Raw genomic sequence first — 17,212 nt, 5'->3', positions numbered from 1 at the left:
AAAAATAAAATTCAAATATAGTTTATGACTTTCAATTCATTCAAAAGTCATAGATTATCCTACGACTTACGCATTTTGAGATATTAATTTAAAATTTTATCCAGAAATGATAAAAAAAATTTAAAAAAGACCCCAAATGATCGTGCCCCCCCAATGTTTGACTTGCATATAAATAAAATGTACACATACATATAAAAAATTATAGAAATTAAATAAGAATTTATTTTAAAAATGTGTGTTGAATTCATAGAGCATAGCCATGGTGGTGATTCTAGGAGGGGTTTGGTGGTAGTTTTTAAGAGAAAGTAAAAAAGAAAAAACAAATGGAGGGTAGGCTGAGCCCTGAGGTGGTGGGTTCGAATATTTTTGTCATCTGAGAAGTAGACAGAGGTAATAATAGCTGGATTTTGTTTCTGCAGTTCCAAACAGGGCCCCTCCAATACCCCCTATCCAAAGCCTTCTTCAGTAGATACTTCTCTCCTACCAATTATTGTTATCATTCTTTTACTGCTCTCTCTTAGCAGATACCTCTCTCCATTTGCGTGTGCCTTTGTCTCTGTCTGCTTGTCTTCAAGCTCATTCTTGCTTTATTTATCGTACACTTGAGACCATTAACCATGTAAAAATAAAAAGAAACACACACACGCCCACACGCCAGAGCATTAGCTAACATATCTTTCCACCCCTCTCTTCATTATACTCAGTCCACCACCAGCCACTTTGCCTTTTGCTTTGCACTTTTGCTTAAGGCCACTAAAAATAACTTGACTAATCATTTATTAAATGTAAACTTATTTATAGTAACTTATTACTTTCTCCATTCTTGCTTAAGGTTTTCACATGAAGATTAAGAAATGCTTTTTTTATTACTATAAAAATTAACAAATATTTAATTTATACAAATTTAATTAGATTAAAGTTTCTCCTTTTATTGTTTAGCAAATTTCTATATTACGTTCAACTACTTCATTTATAACTATTCCGATATAGGATTCCTCTGTTAGAGTTAGAGGATGTCTATCCAAAGCATTCGAAGAATGTGTCATCTGTCTTTCCCTAAGTTTATACTAGCTGACATTATGCACATAGTCGTGATAAGGTTTTCTCATAAGTTTTCAAGGTCATTTCGTTGGATCACGAGTTAGTTTCATCCCGTTATCCTTGGATTTACAGATAGGATAGTTGATAAGTGATTCGTATTTTGAACTATCCATTATAAACCTATATGCACACTAGGGCAAATCATGGCGTAGTAGGCCTCACAGGTGTCAACCGAGTAGGAGATGCTGGATTGGTCAGCGAGCCCAAAGAATACAATAACTTACTCTAATTTTGTACGTTAAATTAATGAGAATATCAAATACATGTTCCTTTTTGGTACAAATTTCACTAATAGTATTAATGATCCACTGAAGAAAAATCCTAATTACTTCACTATGTATTTTGGAATATCTTCAGTGATATGCTATAGATGGAGGGTCTATTAAAATAAGTTAGAAACTAAATTTTTTAATATATACGTGCGTTCACATTAAAAATCACATAAAAAGATAAAAATATATACAAAAGCAACAAGTGTTAGCTTCTCTTATATATATGTGGATCAATTTGTATGCGATGAGTTATCAAACACACTTAAGAAAACATTATAAACAAGTTACTTTCATAACTTTAAGATCTTAAATTGTTCAAAATATATATATATATATATATATTTTAAATTACCATCTCCACTTTGATATATATTTTTCTGTCTTTTCGCGTCATTGTCTGTGTCTATTTGTTTTCTTGCTCATGATCCTTTCTTTATCTGTCGTACAGACACTATGGAAAAGAGCATTAAGTAAGAAGCGAGCATATCTTTCAACGCATTTTTCATTGCCACTGTCACAGCTCGTCCACCACCAATCATTCTGCCATATGTGCATCGTGCATTGAAAAACATTACAAAACATATCAATTCGTAAATATAATGTTTCTCGCATACAGACATGTGTCATTCAATCACATACAGTGGTCCTAATAAAAGTTAACGAGGGAGGAGAAGAAATTGTTCACGAAACAGAGAACACGGAGGGGAGGGTGTGAGTGTGAGAAGCGCAAAGTTAAATAATACACATGTACACAGTCATGGCCATGGGGCCAATTTTCATTGCATCACACGCACATTACGGAATTGTACGACAACGATTTACGAGATTGTACAATTAGAGTTACATCGATCTCTCGAATTTCAGATATATAATAATAAATCAACTCAACACCAACCCTAATGTATAACTATCATTATCATCATACCATGATTGAGAGACATTCTTCTACCATTTCCTCTGTTTTAAATAATTATTTGTTTATTAAAAAAAAAGAAGAACGAATTGTCAGAAATGAAAGTGAGTTTAAATAATATACGCTTTAGGCTTAGTTTTGATGGTCTTTAGTGGTAGTATTTTTTTTTTCTTTTTTTTCCATTTTTAGACAGTCAAGAGTTTTGCCCTTTGTGGAAGGGAACAGCACGAACGTTACTCAGAAACCACTTTTGTTTTCCTTCAATAAAAACCGACATCTGAAGCCAATGCCTCTCTCTTTCTCTGAATGGTTCTGAGGAAAAGTAATAAAAGACGCATTCTTTCTTTTATACTACGTATATCCTCATTAGCTAGCTATTATTATTAATTAACATGTAAACTTGTCTATTAATGCACCAAACTGTTACTAACGCGACTAGGGGACTAGCTAAAAGAAAGAAAAGTAAGCGATGTGGGACAAATAAATAACGGGGAAATGAAATAAATATTCCTTTTTCTCTACAGTACAATCCAAACCCAAGCAATCTCATTTGGAAGTGTGTATAATGAGAGGGTCTGTTTCAAGAGAAGGTGTCTTGGTAATAATCTCATCATGATGATCCTCCGTGTCCATGACAAGAATCTCTGGAAGACGAACATTGTTACACTCCGTAGTAGGTAATTTGGAAGGAGCAGAATTAGCATTAGTAAGCTCGTTGGCCCTTTGCACTTGGGCGTTCCAGTCAGTGGTGCAGAGAACGAATATCATGAGAGCAGCACATGAGCCTTGGGCCGCAAGCAACCCAAGCCAGAGCCCAGGAAAGCCCATTTTCCCAACAAACCCGAGAAGAACCGCGACAGGCATGCCAACCAAATAAAAGGAGCCCAAATTGATATTAGCACCGACGGTGGGCCTGGCGCTGCCTCTCAAGACGCCGCAGCCCGTGGTCTGGGGGCAGTTTCCAAGCTCGCAGAGGCCAACAATGGGCAAAGCAATGGACGTAAGGTGGAGAATTTGTTGGTCAGAGGTGAAGAATCTCCCCCAGCGGTGTCTCATTAAAGTGGTGAAGAGCATGGCGGTGACGCCCAAGGCAACAGCACAGGCGAGTGAGACTATCATGGAAATGCGTGCTTTGGCGGGGCGGTTGGCGCCTAACTCATTCCCGACTCTGGTGGAGACGGCGAGGCTGAGAGAAGAAGGGAAGACGTAGACCAAGGAAGTGGTTTGAATGAGGATACCCATGGAGGCAATGGTGGCTTTTGGGTTCAGAAGGAGTCCACAGAGAATGATCATGAGTTCGTACCACCACCATTCTAGACAAACGGAGACGCAGGTTGGAACAGAAAGTGCAAGTAAGGAAGACCATCCCCTGAGGCAGTCAGTGCTAGGGGGAACCCAGGAGTCCTTATAAACCCCGGAGAAGTAAATAAAGGAAGAAAGGAAGAGGAAGAGGTTTAGATTGGTCCACACCATCGCTATTGCGACGCCAGACACACCCATTTTTAAGTGGACCACTAATAAAAAGTTGAGAGGGACGTGGAGGAGGACGGAGACGGCGGAGCAGTAGGTTAGGGGTAATGTGATGCTTTGTGTTCTGAGGTAGATTCTCAGAGGGTGGAGGAGGGAGAGGAGGAAGAGGTCTGGGATAGAGAAGAGGATGAAGGTCTGTGCTGTGCTGGAGATCTCATGGTCCTGCCCGCACCATAAGAGGATGTTCTTCATGTTCAGCCACGTCAGGGAAATGGGGAGGGAGCTTGAGAGGAGAAGGAGGACGGTTCTCTGGAGGGTTAGGCCCAGTGTCTTCAATTGTTTGGCACCGTAGGCTTGCCCGCAAATGGGTTCCATTCCCATGGCCAGGCCCGAGATCACGGAGTAGCCGGTGATGTTGGCGAACCCGATCGAGAGGGAGCCTCCGGCGAGCTCCATCTCGCCTAGGTAGCCCAGGAAGACCATGGAGATCATGGCTCTCGAATATATGATTAAACCGGTGAGAGCTGTTGGCCCTGATATCTTTCCTATGGCCTTCATTTCTGCTACTATCTGAATCAAATTTAAAAAAAAAAAAAAAATACAAAAGAAGAGAGAATTAGCAAAGGACAAATAGTTAATATCATGGGCATGCCATCATAAACTGGCATTATTTGTTTTTAATCATGTGATGTGACTATGGAGATAGTAACTTGATGCCCAACTTCATTTAATTTACATTCACACAAAAAATGATGGATGGCTAGCCAGCTAGATAGATACTTGGATTTTTTTTCCCTTTTAATATATATATATATATATATTATCTTTAATTTTATTACCTCATTAGGAGTTGGCCATCTGTGAAGTTCATCTTGAAGTTGATCATCAACGGGAGGAGGGTGATTTATGAGTTTGGGGTCGGGAGTACTTATGATGTGGTTTTTTGTGGGACACAGAAATGGGGATGATGAGGATGGTTTTGGATTACACATGATGACTGGCTAGCTATTAATACTCGAAGCTGTGTAGTTCTGGAAATATAAACGACTTAGAAAGAGAGATATGACTATAATATATAACAAAGGCTTGAATATACAAGAGCTAGCTTGGCTACTACTTTCTTGGCTTGGGCTTAGTGATCGTGCACTGCGTTTCAGACTTGTTTGAGAGAATAAAAGGGTTTTGTGTATGAGACGGAGAAATGAAGGCGAGTGTGTATTTATATATGCATGATAAAGGGCTGGGTCCTACAAAGTTACGTACGTGTCATTATAGAAGGATATATTGCTAAACATATACTATATCAAATTATCAATGTAAATTACTCGGGGCGATTTAAAGAAAAAAAAAACGGGTAAAAGAGAAAGGGCATGCTTGAACGGAAGAAATGCTATATGGAGGTTTTGGGAGGCAACCGACCTTCTCTTTGTCTAGAAAAAAAAAAGAATAATATATTATTATAATAATGATTTTATTAAGAAGGTGAAAAACAAAATTGGGTGTGGCATCTGGAGAACAGCTACAGCTCTCCTTACCTTTGAGTGTGGAGAGGAAACAAAAGTTCGATCTTATCTTTTTAGGATATTGGTGAAACTCAAAAAAGGATGGACGGATTTATTCTCTTTAATGGTTATTTTAGCCGTCAAATCGATGACAGACTTTGATTTGATAATGATGGCCATAATAGTAGTTTAAACTCGCCTAGTTATTAATGGACGGATTGCATTATGTGGATAATCTTTTAAAACGCCACATTTGGCCTTTTTGATTTCCCTGTGTATGGAACACAGAGAATTTTATCCTCAAACTGGGAATGCCAAGTGGTGATAGAGAAGCCAATTCACCAAATAAAATTCCCCTACTTGTCAAAGAAACGCATTATATTATTATTATCATTATTATTCCCGGCTCATTTTTCCCTTTGTGTTTTGTGATGGTGCAGCATGGGGTACTTATGTTATGAAATGACAAGGGCATACACGATACTTGGGCGTTTGTATTTGTACTCAGAAAATTTTACTATTAATGTTTTTTATACTGTTAAAGGAAAGATAGAAATACAAGAGAAAAAAAGTGGAAAATAAAATAAGTCACCTAACGAAAAAAAAAAAAAGTCAGAATAAATATAATAAGAATAGAATAACTGTTTGTACAAATTTTAACAAACTTTTACTACAACATATTTTGTTTGGTTTTGGACAGTCGCTACTAATAGTTGCTTTGCTTATTTGTAGTGCTGGCAAAATGTTTGGCATTGCATGTTCTTAGAGGCAGCCAAGCCATGCATGTCTCATTCTTTTCTCCAGCCCATGTCATAAATTCCAATCCTAACACACCCAGTGTCTATATATATATAGACCATTTGAAGCACCCGAAGGGCGAAACATTCCCTTGACTACTTTGTCTAACAGATGAAGCAAGTTTTTTTCTTGCACCCAATGTTGGCCCCACACGTTTCTATGCCTCTTGTTGTACTCCTAGTATTATCACTTGTTTGAATGTTTTATCCCCTAGCAAGCGGATAGGTTGAAATATATGGTGGACGAATGTCCACTACACAATGTTATCTAGCTATATATATAGATTGCAATTTGGGGAATTTCTTGGCCTCAAGCAACAGAGGAAAAATGAAAACTTAATAAGAATTCTCAACGAAACAGGATTACAAATCAAAGTTATGAATCCTGTTATCAAGTGATTGGTTGGTTTCCTTGTGGTTTTGTTTCAAACAAAGCTGAGAGATTTGGAATGGCATTTTAAAAAAGTAGTTGTGTTCCTACCTGGGATTTTATTTTGAGCAACAAAAGGTTAAAACTTAAATCCAGTGTGTGTGTGTATATATATATATATTATTGCACTTTTTTTCCCACTTTCCCTTTTATAAAGGTTATCTTCATGGATATATGTATATCTATATCTATTCACATGCAAAAATATATGTGTATGGATTATGGAGGTAGGTGTTGGTGTCATGGAGGGACCACCAGTGGTGTTAATGGGGAATGATGGTAGCTGGCCGTATGGAGAAGAGACAGATGCGAGATAGGAAACACTAAGAGAGAGAATTACGTGCTCCAATTACAACCATTTAATCTTGTATCACAAGATTGTGGAAATTGAGATTAGTCTGTCTGTGTATATGAGAGCATGGCGTTATATATGAGGAAACAGAACCACCTCTGCACCGTCATTAGCCAAAACACACCAGATAAAACTTTTTCTCTTTTCTTTTTCCTTGCCGTCAGAGCAACTTCAGCCATCAGTATTTCCTTGTATAATAATATAATAACAAGAAAAATATATATTAAAAATACCCTGTAACTCAAGGCCATCCCATGTCAGATTCCATGTGTTTGTAGCTCACCAAGTTGATGTGAAATGAAAGATATGTATCATGCAAGGGAACCAATGGTTTGGAATTAATTAACAAAGCAACAGCAAAAGTTCTGACAATACGATATGAAGAAACCAGTCTCATCCAAAGAAAAGAATATGAATTGGAGCAAACCCATCTCATCTCGAATTTGGCACTCTAATTGGATTGGCAAAGTGCAGCTGCTGAGTAAGCTCTAGAAATCTCTTCAACCCAAGAGATTAGGTTAGAGTTCAGGATCACGTCATGATGGCGTATAAATATACTGTTAGATATCTTCAAACAAGTTGTCAGAGTGAAGATCAGCCACAATTTTTTTCGACGTAACAAACTACTAAAATGCAAATTTCGGGAAAAGAATGATAAGACTATAGTATTCCTTTGGACATTAACAACGATTATGCTCCTCTAGAAGCTCCAACAGATTCGCTAATTGTATTCCTCTGACCTTTTCTACAATCGTGTAGACTGTAGAGAGATGGAATGTTCGTGAAAGAACTCGTTACGGAGACAAAGTATTCTACTGAACCCTCCCACTCATTTCTCTCCCAATCCAAGTCAATTTTCTCTGTTTTGGTTTAATTAAGAGATTGAGAAACATATAACTATTGAACTCCAACGCTAGGCGACATAAGATATCATTTATGCAGGACATATACTAACATGTTTATGGGCGAAATCCAGAAAGCGTACTTGTTAGAACGTTGCTGAACAGTAGAATACGCATGACATACAATCTACTACTATAGAAAGGTATGCCCAATATTGATCAGTCTTTTAACAAACAAAAAGAAATTAATAATCAGGATTTTTTTTTATAAACTATAAGTATGTAACAATTCATTCATCTAATCCTCCCAACAACAGTAACCACTAATCAGCTGTAAATAATAAACAACCTGCAAAATCTAATCTAACCTTTACAGAGAAAGTATTGTTGGCTAACTAGACGGATAAATTCCAGTTGCGCAGCAGATGGCACGTGGTTCGAAGATCAGAATCATCAGATCACTAATAGTTAGGACAAATGATGATATAAAGGTTGATATTTTCAAATGCTCTACGAGTCTTAAGAACTGACATTGTACGAAGAATTGAAAGCAAATCAGACTTTCATGAATATGAAGTGTATTAAAAACGAGAATTTATTCCATGTTCACAAGAAGTAAAGAAAATTAAATGTACACATTAAATGACCATTATAAATCAAACCCATCGTTCAAGAATTATATTAAAAGAAGTACTACTATACGGAAAAAATAAAAATGGGGGCATTAAAACCGTGTCCCAATCAAGGTTTCCATCAGCACAAGTAACATATTCACTGTTGGCCACTAAGCACATTCATCTAACTAATACAAACAAATCGCACAAATTTTCAAGATTCCAATACATCATGCTTGAAGCATCAAGGCACAATCAGCACCGCCTCAAAATAAAAGAATTTTTCATGTGGAATAATTCTCAAACAGCAGCAGCTCATATTGGTTGGAAAGAGGATGTTGCCCATGAGTAATTTTGGAACCTACAGAAGATGCCCCAACTACATTCCCACCGCATTAGCCTCTAAAAGCAACATCATACACAGGTGGTACTGATTTACAATGAAGAAATTCTCCACTGATTGCAGATAATCTTCCAATCAGTATTTTGATGACAGCTTTTATGATTATATGAGTTGCCAGGATGTTTGGAAAAGTAGTGCTATAAGAATTGCTTCTTTTACATTGTTCCTTATACATCAAGAAAATTTTACTTTTCTTACAGCCAGTAAAGGCAACCTCATATTTAACAAAGCAGAGCATTCTCACTGTTTTAAACAGGCTACTCACTCATCAGGATGACAAAGGAGAGAGCCAAAAGCTTCCAAAATATCAGAAAATAATGACACTCAAAATTTGCTCAACGGCTATAAATAATAACCGGTAAGATGAAAATATATCCATGTAACAATTATTCAAAATTACAAAAAAATTGGGCAGGCTGGTGGGGGTATTTCGATGAATGGAAGCCTCAATATAAAGACTACAATCAAACAAAAGTAAAACAAAACTATTTACAAATTATTGCTACCTGTTCATTTTCATCATCCCTCTTTCAAAACAAATCAGTGCCAAATGCAGAAAGAACATAATACCTCATACTGGGCTTCTAGGCTTGGCTTTTGACCACCAGGTCGGGGAATAAACAAGACAGCTATGAGTCCACTGGCAAGGGCTGCAACAGCTGCCACACCAAAGGCTGGAGTTTCCTCCACCAAATAGCTGATCCCATGGTCCACTTCCCAGGGACACCAACATCTATTTCAAACATTGGTATACATAAACTCAGCAGCTCAAAATATTCAAATAATTATGCATAAATTAGATCCTTTCGCACAAAGTTTCGTTTACAAAAGATAAATCACCATGATCTTAGAACTATAAAATAATTCATAATTTTTACTATTTGTAAATAATTATACTAGCTGGATTGAAATCTGTCAATCAGTTACTTGAAATGTGGTATTTGGAAGAAAACGAAAGTACAAATCAAATTGTCTTAAACCTGCATGATAGTACAAAATAGCCATGCGACTCTAGCTAAATCTCATTGCCTTACTTTGTCTCAAACAATATCTAATTTCAGACAATGATGGATCAAGGAAAAGTGAATTAACCAATTAATAATCCGGGCTCATAATGAATGAGCAAAATCAAAGTGGAGCCTGAACCAATGACATAGACCATTTTGTAAGTCACGGTGTAGTGCATTTATTTGATATATTAGTTTCTCCAGAGGTCACATCCTGTAGAGTAGGCAATTTGAGGTTCTCAGTGAATTTTGTGTGTCCTTCAATCCAAATTTCTTTCAACTAATTTTAAAGGCTTTAACAGGAGCAAGGAAAAGCTTTATTAAGTTGTGCTAAATTTTCTGTGTTCAGGTATATTTCTCTGGAACAAAATGCTCATACTCTCAGGGGCTCTTATAATATTTCGTGTGAAACAAATCTCTGATGACCTACCTCCAGTGCTTAGGTCATGATTTCGTAATGAAATCTTCTCAAGAGATACGCAGAAGGAATGAAGATCATTATCGTTTTTTTATGCAGATTGTTTATCTTTGTGCCTATTTCAAATAGATTTCTTGTTGTACTCTTGTAATAATGGACAGCTTTTAATTGTCTTACACTGTACAGATGAAACGTGGGAATAAGTTGACCAAATTAAAAGTTAAAAACATAAGCATGGACACCTTTGAAAAGGATCTATGTATCAGACACATATCTTGACACGACTCTCTAAATTTTTGTCACAATTCCCAAGCCAAAAATTTTGTTTCTTAGTCAAAAGACATATCCATTGATAGCAATTTGACCCCAGCATGACAATTACTGCACTGATAGTTTTACTCAGAAAAATACCTTGGGAGAGAACTATAAATCATGTTTCGTGTTTAGGTTAAGGAAAATTCACAGTACGGGGATCAGAGCCCTATAATTGTACTGCCTGTTGCCATTAATGGTATCCCAAGGCATGTATCAATATTAATTAATTGATTATTCATTTATCAAGTGATGTGAAATTGTTACTGTACACCTTGACTCAGGACCACTTATGACATTTAACTAAATACATTTTTAGAGTTATTGTAGATATCTTAATTATGGTAATTAAGCAAATTTAGGATTTACATAATTATAGTAATTAGGCAATTATTTTCTTTGTAATTATAATGCTGTATAACAATAGTAACACACTGCTGTGAATATTGACACACGGTCATGTCTCTTGCTTTCTCTTCTTCTCAACAGAGTTGAAGTTGAAAACGTTCACATTAAGATCTACTGGGAATGCCAAACAATTTCATAAACCCCCCAATGCAAAAGCAATACCTGTGGGAACACAATTGCAAGATTTAGGACTCCCATTGACAATCCTGAAAATACCAACAATTAATATCAATAGTCATGCAATCATATATCTAAGAAAGAATAAGGCATCAATCCTGTAAGTGATCTGAAATAATTGATCCAAGAAGTCAAATTAAATTACGTAGAACTCTCAAATAATATATTCACAAACTTGTGCACAATTAATTTGACTTCTTAAAAGGAGTAGAAAATATGTCAGTTTGAGCTAAGACTGTGCTGCCAAGATTGAGTCAAGACACTGTATGAGCCACTGAGAATTTTTAAATTAAAAACTACGTAATTTATTTTAAGGCACATAAGTCAGTTTAAGCTAAAGAGATCATGCAGCCAAAATCAAGTCAATTAAGATCCTTCATATGTATGAGCCACTGAAACCATGCAAAAAGACAGAAATTGAGTCTTGTTTTAAGGAACATAGGAGACAGAAAGGGTGCCTTCAATATTGACAGTAAAATGAACGAAACAAAATGCTTTAGCAGGAAATAAAGCAACTCACTGCAAGTGGAAATCCAAGAACTGTAAAGATTATCAATGAAGCTATCACAATGCCAGTTGGTGGTAGATCTTTGCCTACATAGCCAATTTTATTTGCCACTTAGGTTACAACAAGCATTGCAATAAAGCAGACAGCCATTAGGATATTTGAAATTCCCCACACAAACCCAGGTCCCCGCTTCCTGCATAGCCTCTCCATCAGTACTGATGTTACTCCAAGAACAACTGAATTAAGCAGTAAGCCAAGTGCCCCCATTCTAACTCCAGTATCTTAATTAGGGCCTTCATTTAGCTCACCACCATAAATCTCTCGGCCATCCAATCAGTATCAAATAGCAGAAATGGAAACCACCCAATCCATGTTAGAGCAGTAACAGACAGTATTGTCCATACAGGGGTCGAAAAATATCTGAATGTCCCAAATAGCTCCCACAGGAAAGCTTCTCCTGCTGCTGCTTCTTCAACAGGGTGTGCTCCAATTGAACTTAGAGGCACTTCTTTAGCTGCCACAATGCTTATATATGTGGTGATAGCAATGAAAATAATGTCGAGAAAGAAAGCAGACTTCAGATTTGCACAACTAATATTGCTGCAGGGATAAGTGTGAAAGCAAAGACCTTGTACCAACCACTGTATGATCCAGTTGCATATCCAAGAATATTACCAATAGCCATAAACAGGGAGAAATACGCATTTGCAACACGTGTCCTTCATTGATCCTTGCCTAACATTTCAAAGATAGATAAACAAAATATGAAGGGTGTCAATGTAGTGTTTGCTTTTGATAGCTGACATTTTATTTCTCAAACAAATTACAATTGACATAAAAAAAATTGTATTCCATTTTTTTTTGGGGGGGGGGGGGGGGGAGGAGTTTTATTCAGACATTGAAGGCCACATTTACAGAACAATTCAGGCAAGATACGATGATTTAAAAAGATAATTACCATGTCCTTTTAATTTAACTGAGAGTTGCACTCAGAAGTACATATCAAGCAGACAATCATCTGGGTTTAAAGTAATGCTGGCAATAATTGATGCACAATTTATTATTTTCTATCATTCTAATTGTATGCCACGTTTATTGGGATCATTTTATCCTTTTTTTTTTTGTGGAGGGGAGGGGAGGGGAGCTGACTTTTATCCTTTACTACTATTACCAAACATGAGATAGAAGAAGGCATATTCCCTGCCAAGAATCTGGTACAATGTTTGTGTTTACATACATTCACCAATGTTTGATACTGAATTTTTTATTTCAAATTTTACATGACAGTTTTTCTTCAGTTGGAAAACTTTAGAATAAAGGCAGACAAAAGGAATAGAATCATCCAAGTAGATGTGAGAAATATTTACAAAAATAATTTTACGATATAATGTAGCAAGTCTTTTGCTTCCTACATGGTACATCCCTAGCTTAAAAATTATGGAACCAATACATAGTAGAACAGTGCAGCTTATGGGGTATGAGAATGCAAGTATGCATCAGACCTTCAGCTATGTCAATTTCCAGCTGTGTCAATCTCTAGCTATATTGGAGTGTTCAGTGGAAATAACAATGCTTAATGTACTTAAGAAATAGTAGTCTCCATCAAATGTCAATTTCCAGCTGTGTCAATCTCTAGCTATTATTAGAGTGTTCAGTGGAAATAACAATGCTTAATGTACTTAAGAAATAGTAGACTCGTGTATTTCAATTGCATATTCATGTATCTAGGAAGTTACACCCATTTAATCTTAGCCAAGGAAATAGGCTCCACTTAGTCTATTAAGAGTTCAACATAGCATTCAACTAAAATTACTAAATATAACAAAACCTTTTCATTCAGATCTTCTCTCTAAAATATTCTCTTCTCCATTTAGTAACTCCATCTTAAATCTTCCCCTTTAAAATTAACATGGTATTATAGCCTATTCAGTCTCAATGTTGGGTCACCCGCAAAATGTCTAGTCTTGCAAACTTCACATTCCAAATGTTCAATCTAGGCATGAAGGGGTGTGTTCGATTTTCCACATTAGTTAGGAATATGATCAAAATACTCTTTATAAGACATTGACAATGCTACCCCCTTGAGCTAGTACATAGCCACTTCCTAAAACCACCTCCCTTGACTTCCCCCACATCCCCCAAAACCTTCAGGAAAATAAAATAATTAAATTTTGCTCCTAGGAATCTAAAAATCTCATGAATAATCCAGACTAGACTCATATTTATGAATGATCGCGCTCACTGTTACATTTATGACAGCTAAGAGTTAGGTAATCAATTATAACAGAAAACTGGAAGCCTAATTGAAATTTGAATTTGGCAAACTAAAACATCAGCAATACAATAGAAATTACGAACTACGGAGCCTGGAGAAGATTACTCTAACAAAGTGTAAGAAATTGACTCTCTGCATAAATAGTAGCTACATCGTTCTGTACAAAATTAAAATCTCAAAATACCTCATATATAGGAAGGAGAGATGGAATTTCTTTTTTTTTTAAGTAAGCAAGTTTAATAGTTATACAAGTATAGAAAAAGAAAAATCAAACCAACTGCTCATAACCTAACATAAGTAGACATTCAAACTTCTTCCAGCATAGTTAGGCATTAAAAAATTGAAGTTTACATGGGATATGCATCTTGAATAAAGATCAAATGAGACAACAAGAGATAGATTATAAACAACATCTAGCTTTACCCTCATAGTCATTGGGTATATATGATAATAAATGACTGGTTTCAGATGCATAGTAGTTAGCACTAATTTTTTTACTTGACCAGATAATAAATATACACATTTGTTGCAATTTTGTCTCTAACTATCAATTTGGAAACTACCTTATCCTTGAATAGCCTTGCACAAGTGACACAGCCTTATCATTTGCAGTCTATGTATCAAATTGAACATCTACTACTTTACACAATTTAACATAATGAAAATTGGGAGATCAACATTACCTAATGCCCATTTGAATGTAAATTAATTAGCCATTATAGTTAGATCATCAATTTAGTAGTTTTTAAGTATTTTCTTGACAGTAACCAATCTAAATAACAACCATGTTGCTTGTGAGCATACGAATATTCAAAAATGAAGAAAAGAGCAATGAAACAAACATCTAAATTAATATATAAGGAGAAATTTATTTATTTATTTACCAGTGAGATCACCAAGCAAAGCTCTACATGGGCCCTGAGTGACGTTATTAGCCACATCCAAAATCCAAATTCCAAAACCCGAAAACAAAAACTCCGACAGCCCAGGGGCGATGTTCATGGGTGTCGCCGAACCACCACCCGATGTCGGCGGAGTGACCGATGATGAGAACAGCGACGACGATCGGCAATGCTCCGCCCATTATAAACGGTCTTCGGCGGCCGAAGCGGCTGGTGCAGCGGTCGCTCAAGTGGCCCACCAGGGGCTGGACCAGGAGCCCGGAGAGCGGCCCACACGTGCGGGATCCCGAGCTGCTGCACGTACGGCATGAGAAGAGAGAGCTGCAGGGCCCACCCGAACTGAATGCCACCGACAGCCGACGCTACCCGAAGCAGCAGCCTCAGCGGAACCCTAGCCTGGGCCGGCGGTCGAGCCGCTCCATGTCGAGCCTTGGACCGGCAGTGTTGGCGGGGACGTTGATGTTGTTGGGTTCCGTGATTCGCCATTGTGTCTGAATTCCAAATTCCGTGCCCCTTCTGTGTCCCTCTCTAGCTTGTTCGCAATCTCGTTGTGAATTGTGACCGTTTCCTCATGGCATCGCGCAAGACCAGGAGGAGAGAGAGAGAGAGGTTGCGGTTCCGCTGGAGACGGTGTACTGTGGCACACTGTCATTCTGTTTCTGTTGGAATTTCGAAACGGTGCAGTTCAGACACACACTGTGACTGTGTCAATGGGAATGTTTTATTGCAGTATGCCCTCACTCCAGGATCTATTTACGGATTCATCCTCACACAATACTATTTATTTGGATTTTAATTTGGACAGCAACCGTTTCTTTCAATGGAAATTTGATTTAGTCTCAAGTTCTCAACTGCTTTCCCTCGCTTTTTGTTGTCCCAAATGATAACTTTACCCTTCAATAGAACATTTGCTTGCTTAGCTTGCATTTTTTATTTATCAGCAAAACAAAATGTTCATTAAAAAGGAGGATAAAGGGTAATTCCAAATATTATTTCCTCAAAACTAAGTTTAGATGTAAAATATTACTTTCAAACATACTTTTTAGGAATAACCAAATATGATTCTAAACAGATTTATTCTTAAAAGTATTTTTTGGATCCTTTCACCTGAAATTCAAATATATTCAATCCTTGATCACTATCAAAACCGAAAAGTATGTGTTTAACTTGAGTTTACGGGTGATGCACCTGGTGGTGTGACACGTATAGCATCGGCAAAGCGCAGGGACTGCAACAATATTTTTCATTAACAGAAAAATGCTTAATGCAATCAGTGCTATCAAAAAAATGTGACTAGTGATTGTGGATAATGTTACGTAGACCACATTGATAGGCATATTGTTGTCTATATAGATAATGTAATGTAAAAGATAGAATCATAGGTAGCATGTTCAATTGGGTGTCAAAATTTAGTAAGGGATGTTGCTATGTGTACCCAACATTATTACTGGTGCATCAAACATTTTAAATGAATGGGTGAAAATGTCTTTCACTTAAAATATAAAACCTGTACACCCAACATTGTTCACGAGATTCGTACGTTCCTCTTCTCTGTGTCGTTTGGTTGTTTTCGCGATGACATTCGAGTTTCTTCTCCTTCTGGTGTCATTTGCTTTCCTTGGAGGTTCATTTGTCGTGCGTTGATGGTTCGTTGTCGGCATTGAGAACCTACAACCCCATTTTGTTGTTCCACCGTCGAGGTAAGCTTCGTGTCTCCGTTATTGACTGCGTTTTCATTTTTCCTTTTGTGCGTTCGTACGGATCAACTCTGTATGACCTTTTTTAATTCAAATAAAAAAAATTAAAAATAGGTATTATGTTTTAAAAAATGTTTTTAAATAGGTAGCTTATTTGTTAGTTTTGTTTTAAAAATAGGTATTGTTTGTGTTTTAAAAAATAATATGTATGATTGCATGGTGTTATGAAATAGTTATAAATTTTAATAGTAAATATATGAATTTTGTAGTTATTTATTTTATTTCAATGAAAAATGGTCATATATTATTTAATTATGTAGTTGTTATTTTATTTATGAATTTTGTGTTTTAATTATATAATCATATATGTTGTTATGAAAAAGTTATAAATGGTGTTATTTTATTTCAATGAAAAATAGTCATATATTATTTAATTATGTAGTTGCTATTTTATTTATGAATTTTGTGTTTTAATTATATAATCATATATGCTGTTATAAAAAAATTATAAATGGTGTTATTTTATTTCAATGAAAAATAGTCATATATTATTTTATTGATCTATATGATCTATACGGATCAACTTGTTTCATATGGATCAAGTTGATCCGTATAAATCATATGAAACAAGTTGATCCATATAAATCTTACGGATCAATTTGATCCATATGTTGAAATTAAATATATAAATCAATTTGATCCTTATGTTAAAATTAAACATACGAATCAACTCCCTCAGGGAAATCAACAACACCAACTCATGTATATGTTGTACTTTCGACGACAAATTAATCACCACAACAATCATCACC

At 36.3% G+C, this 17,212-nt stretch overlaps 1 protein-coding gene and 1 pseudogene across 1 annotated transcript; both read right to left on the bottom strand.

Annotated features, from left to right (window-relative positions):
* Nucleotides 1–2,663: 2,663 nt before the first annotated feature.
* On the bottom strand, nt 2,664–4,950 carry LOC114415204 (protein DETOXIFICATION 48-like). The gene is made up of 2 exons (XM_028379794.1): nt 4,596–4,950; nt 2,664–4,326 (listed from the first exon to the last, which is right to left on the bottom strand). The coding sequence occupies exons 1-2, from the start codon at nt 4,746–4,748 to the stop codon at nt 2,833–2,835; spliced, it is 1,647 nt and encodes a 548-aa protein (XP_028235595.1). The 5' UTR covers nt 4,749–4,950; the 3' UTR covers nt 2,664–2,832.
* A 5,781-nt stretch (nt 4,951–10,731) lies between these two features.
* LOC114415203 lies at nt 10,732–15,578 on the bottom strand (annotated as a pseudogene).
* Between the last annotated feature and the right edge of the window lie 1,634 nt (nt 15,579–17,212).

This window comes from Glycine soja, chromosome 6 (genome assembly GCF_004193775.1).
Source record: "Glycine soja cultivar W05 chromosome 6, ASM419377v2, whole genome shotgun sequence".
Taxonomy (NCBI): Eukaryota; Viridiplantae; Streptophyta; class Magnoliopsida; order Fabales; family Fabaceae; genus Glycine; species Glycine soja.
Note: the sequence above shows the minus strand (reverse complement) of the source record. Positions and strands in the feature narration are given on the sequence as shown.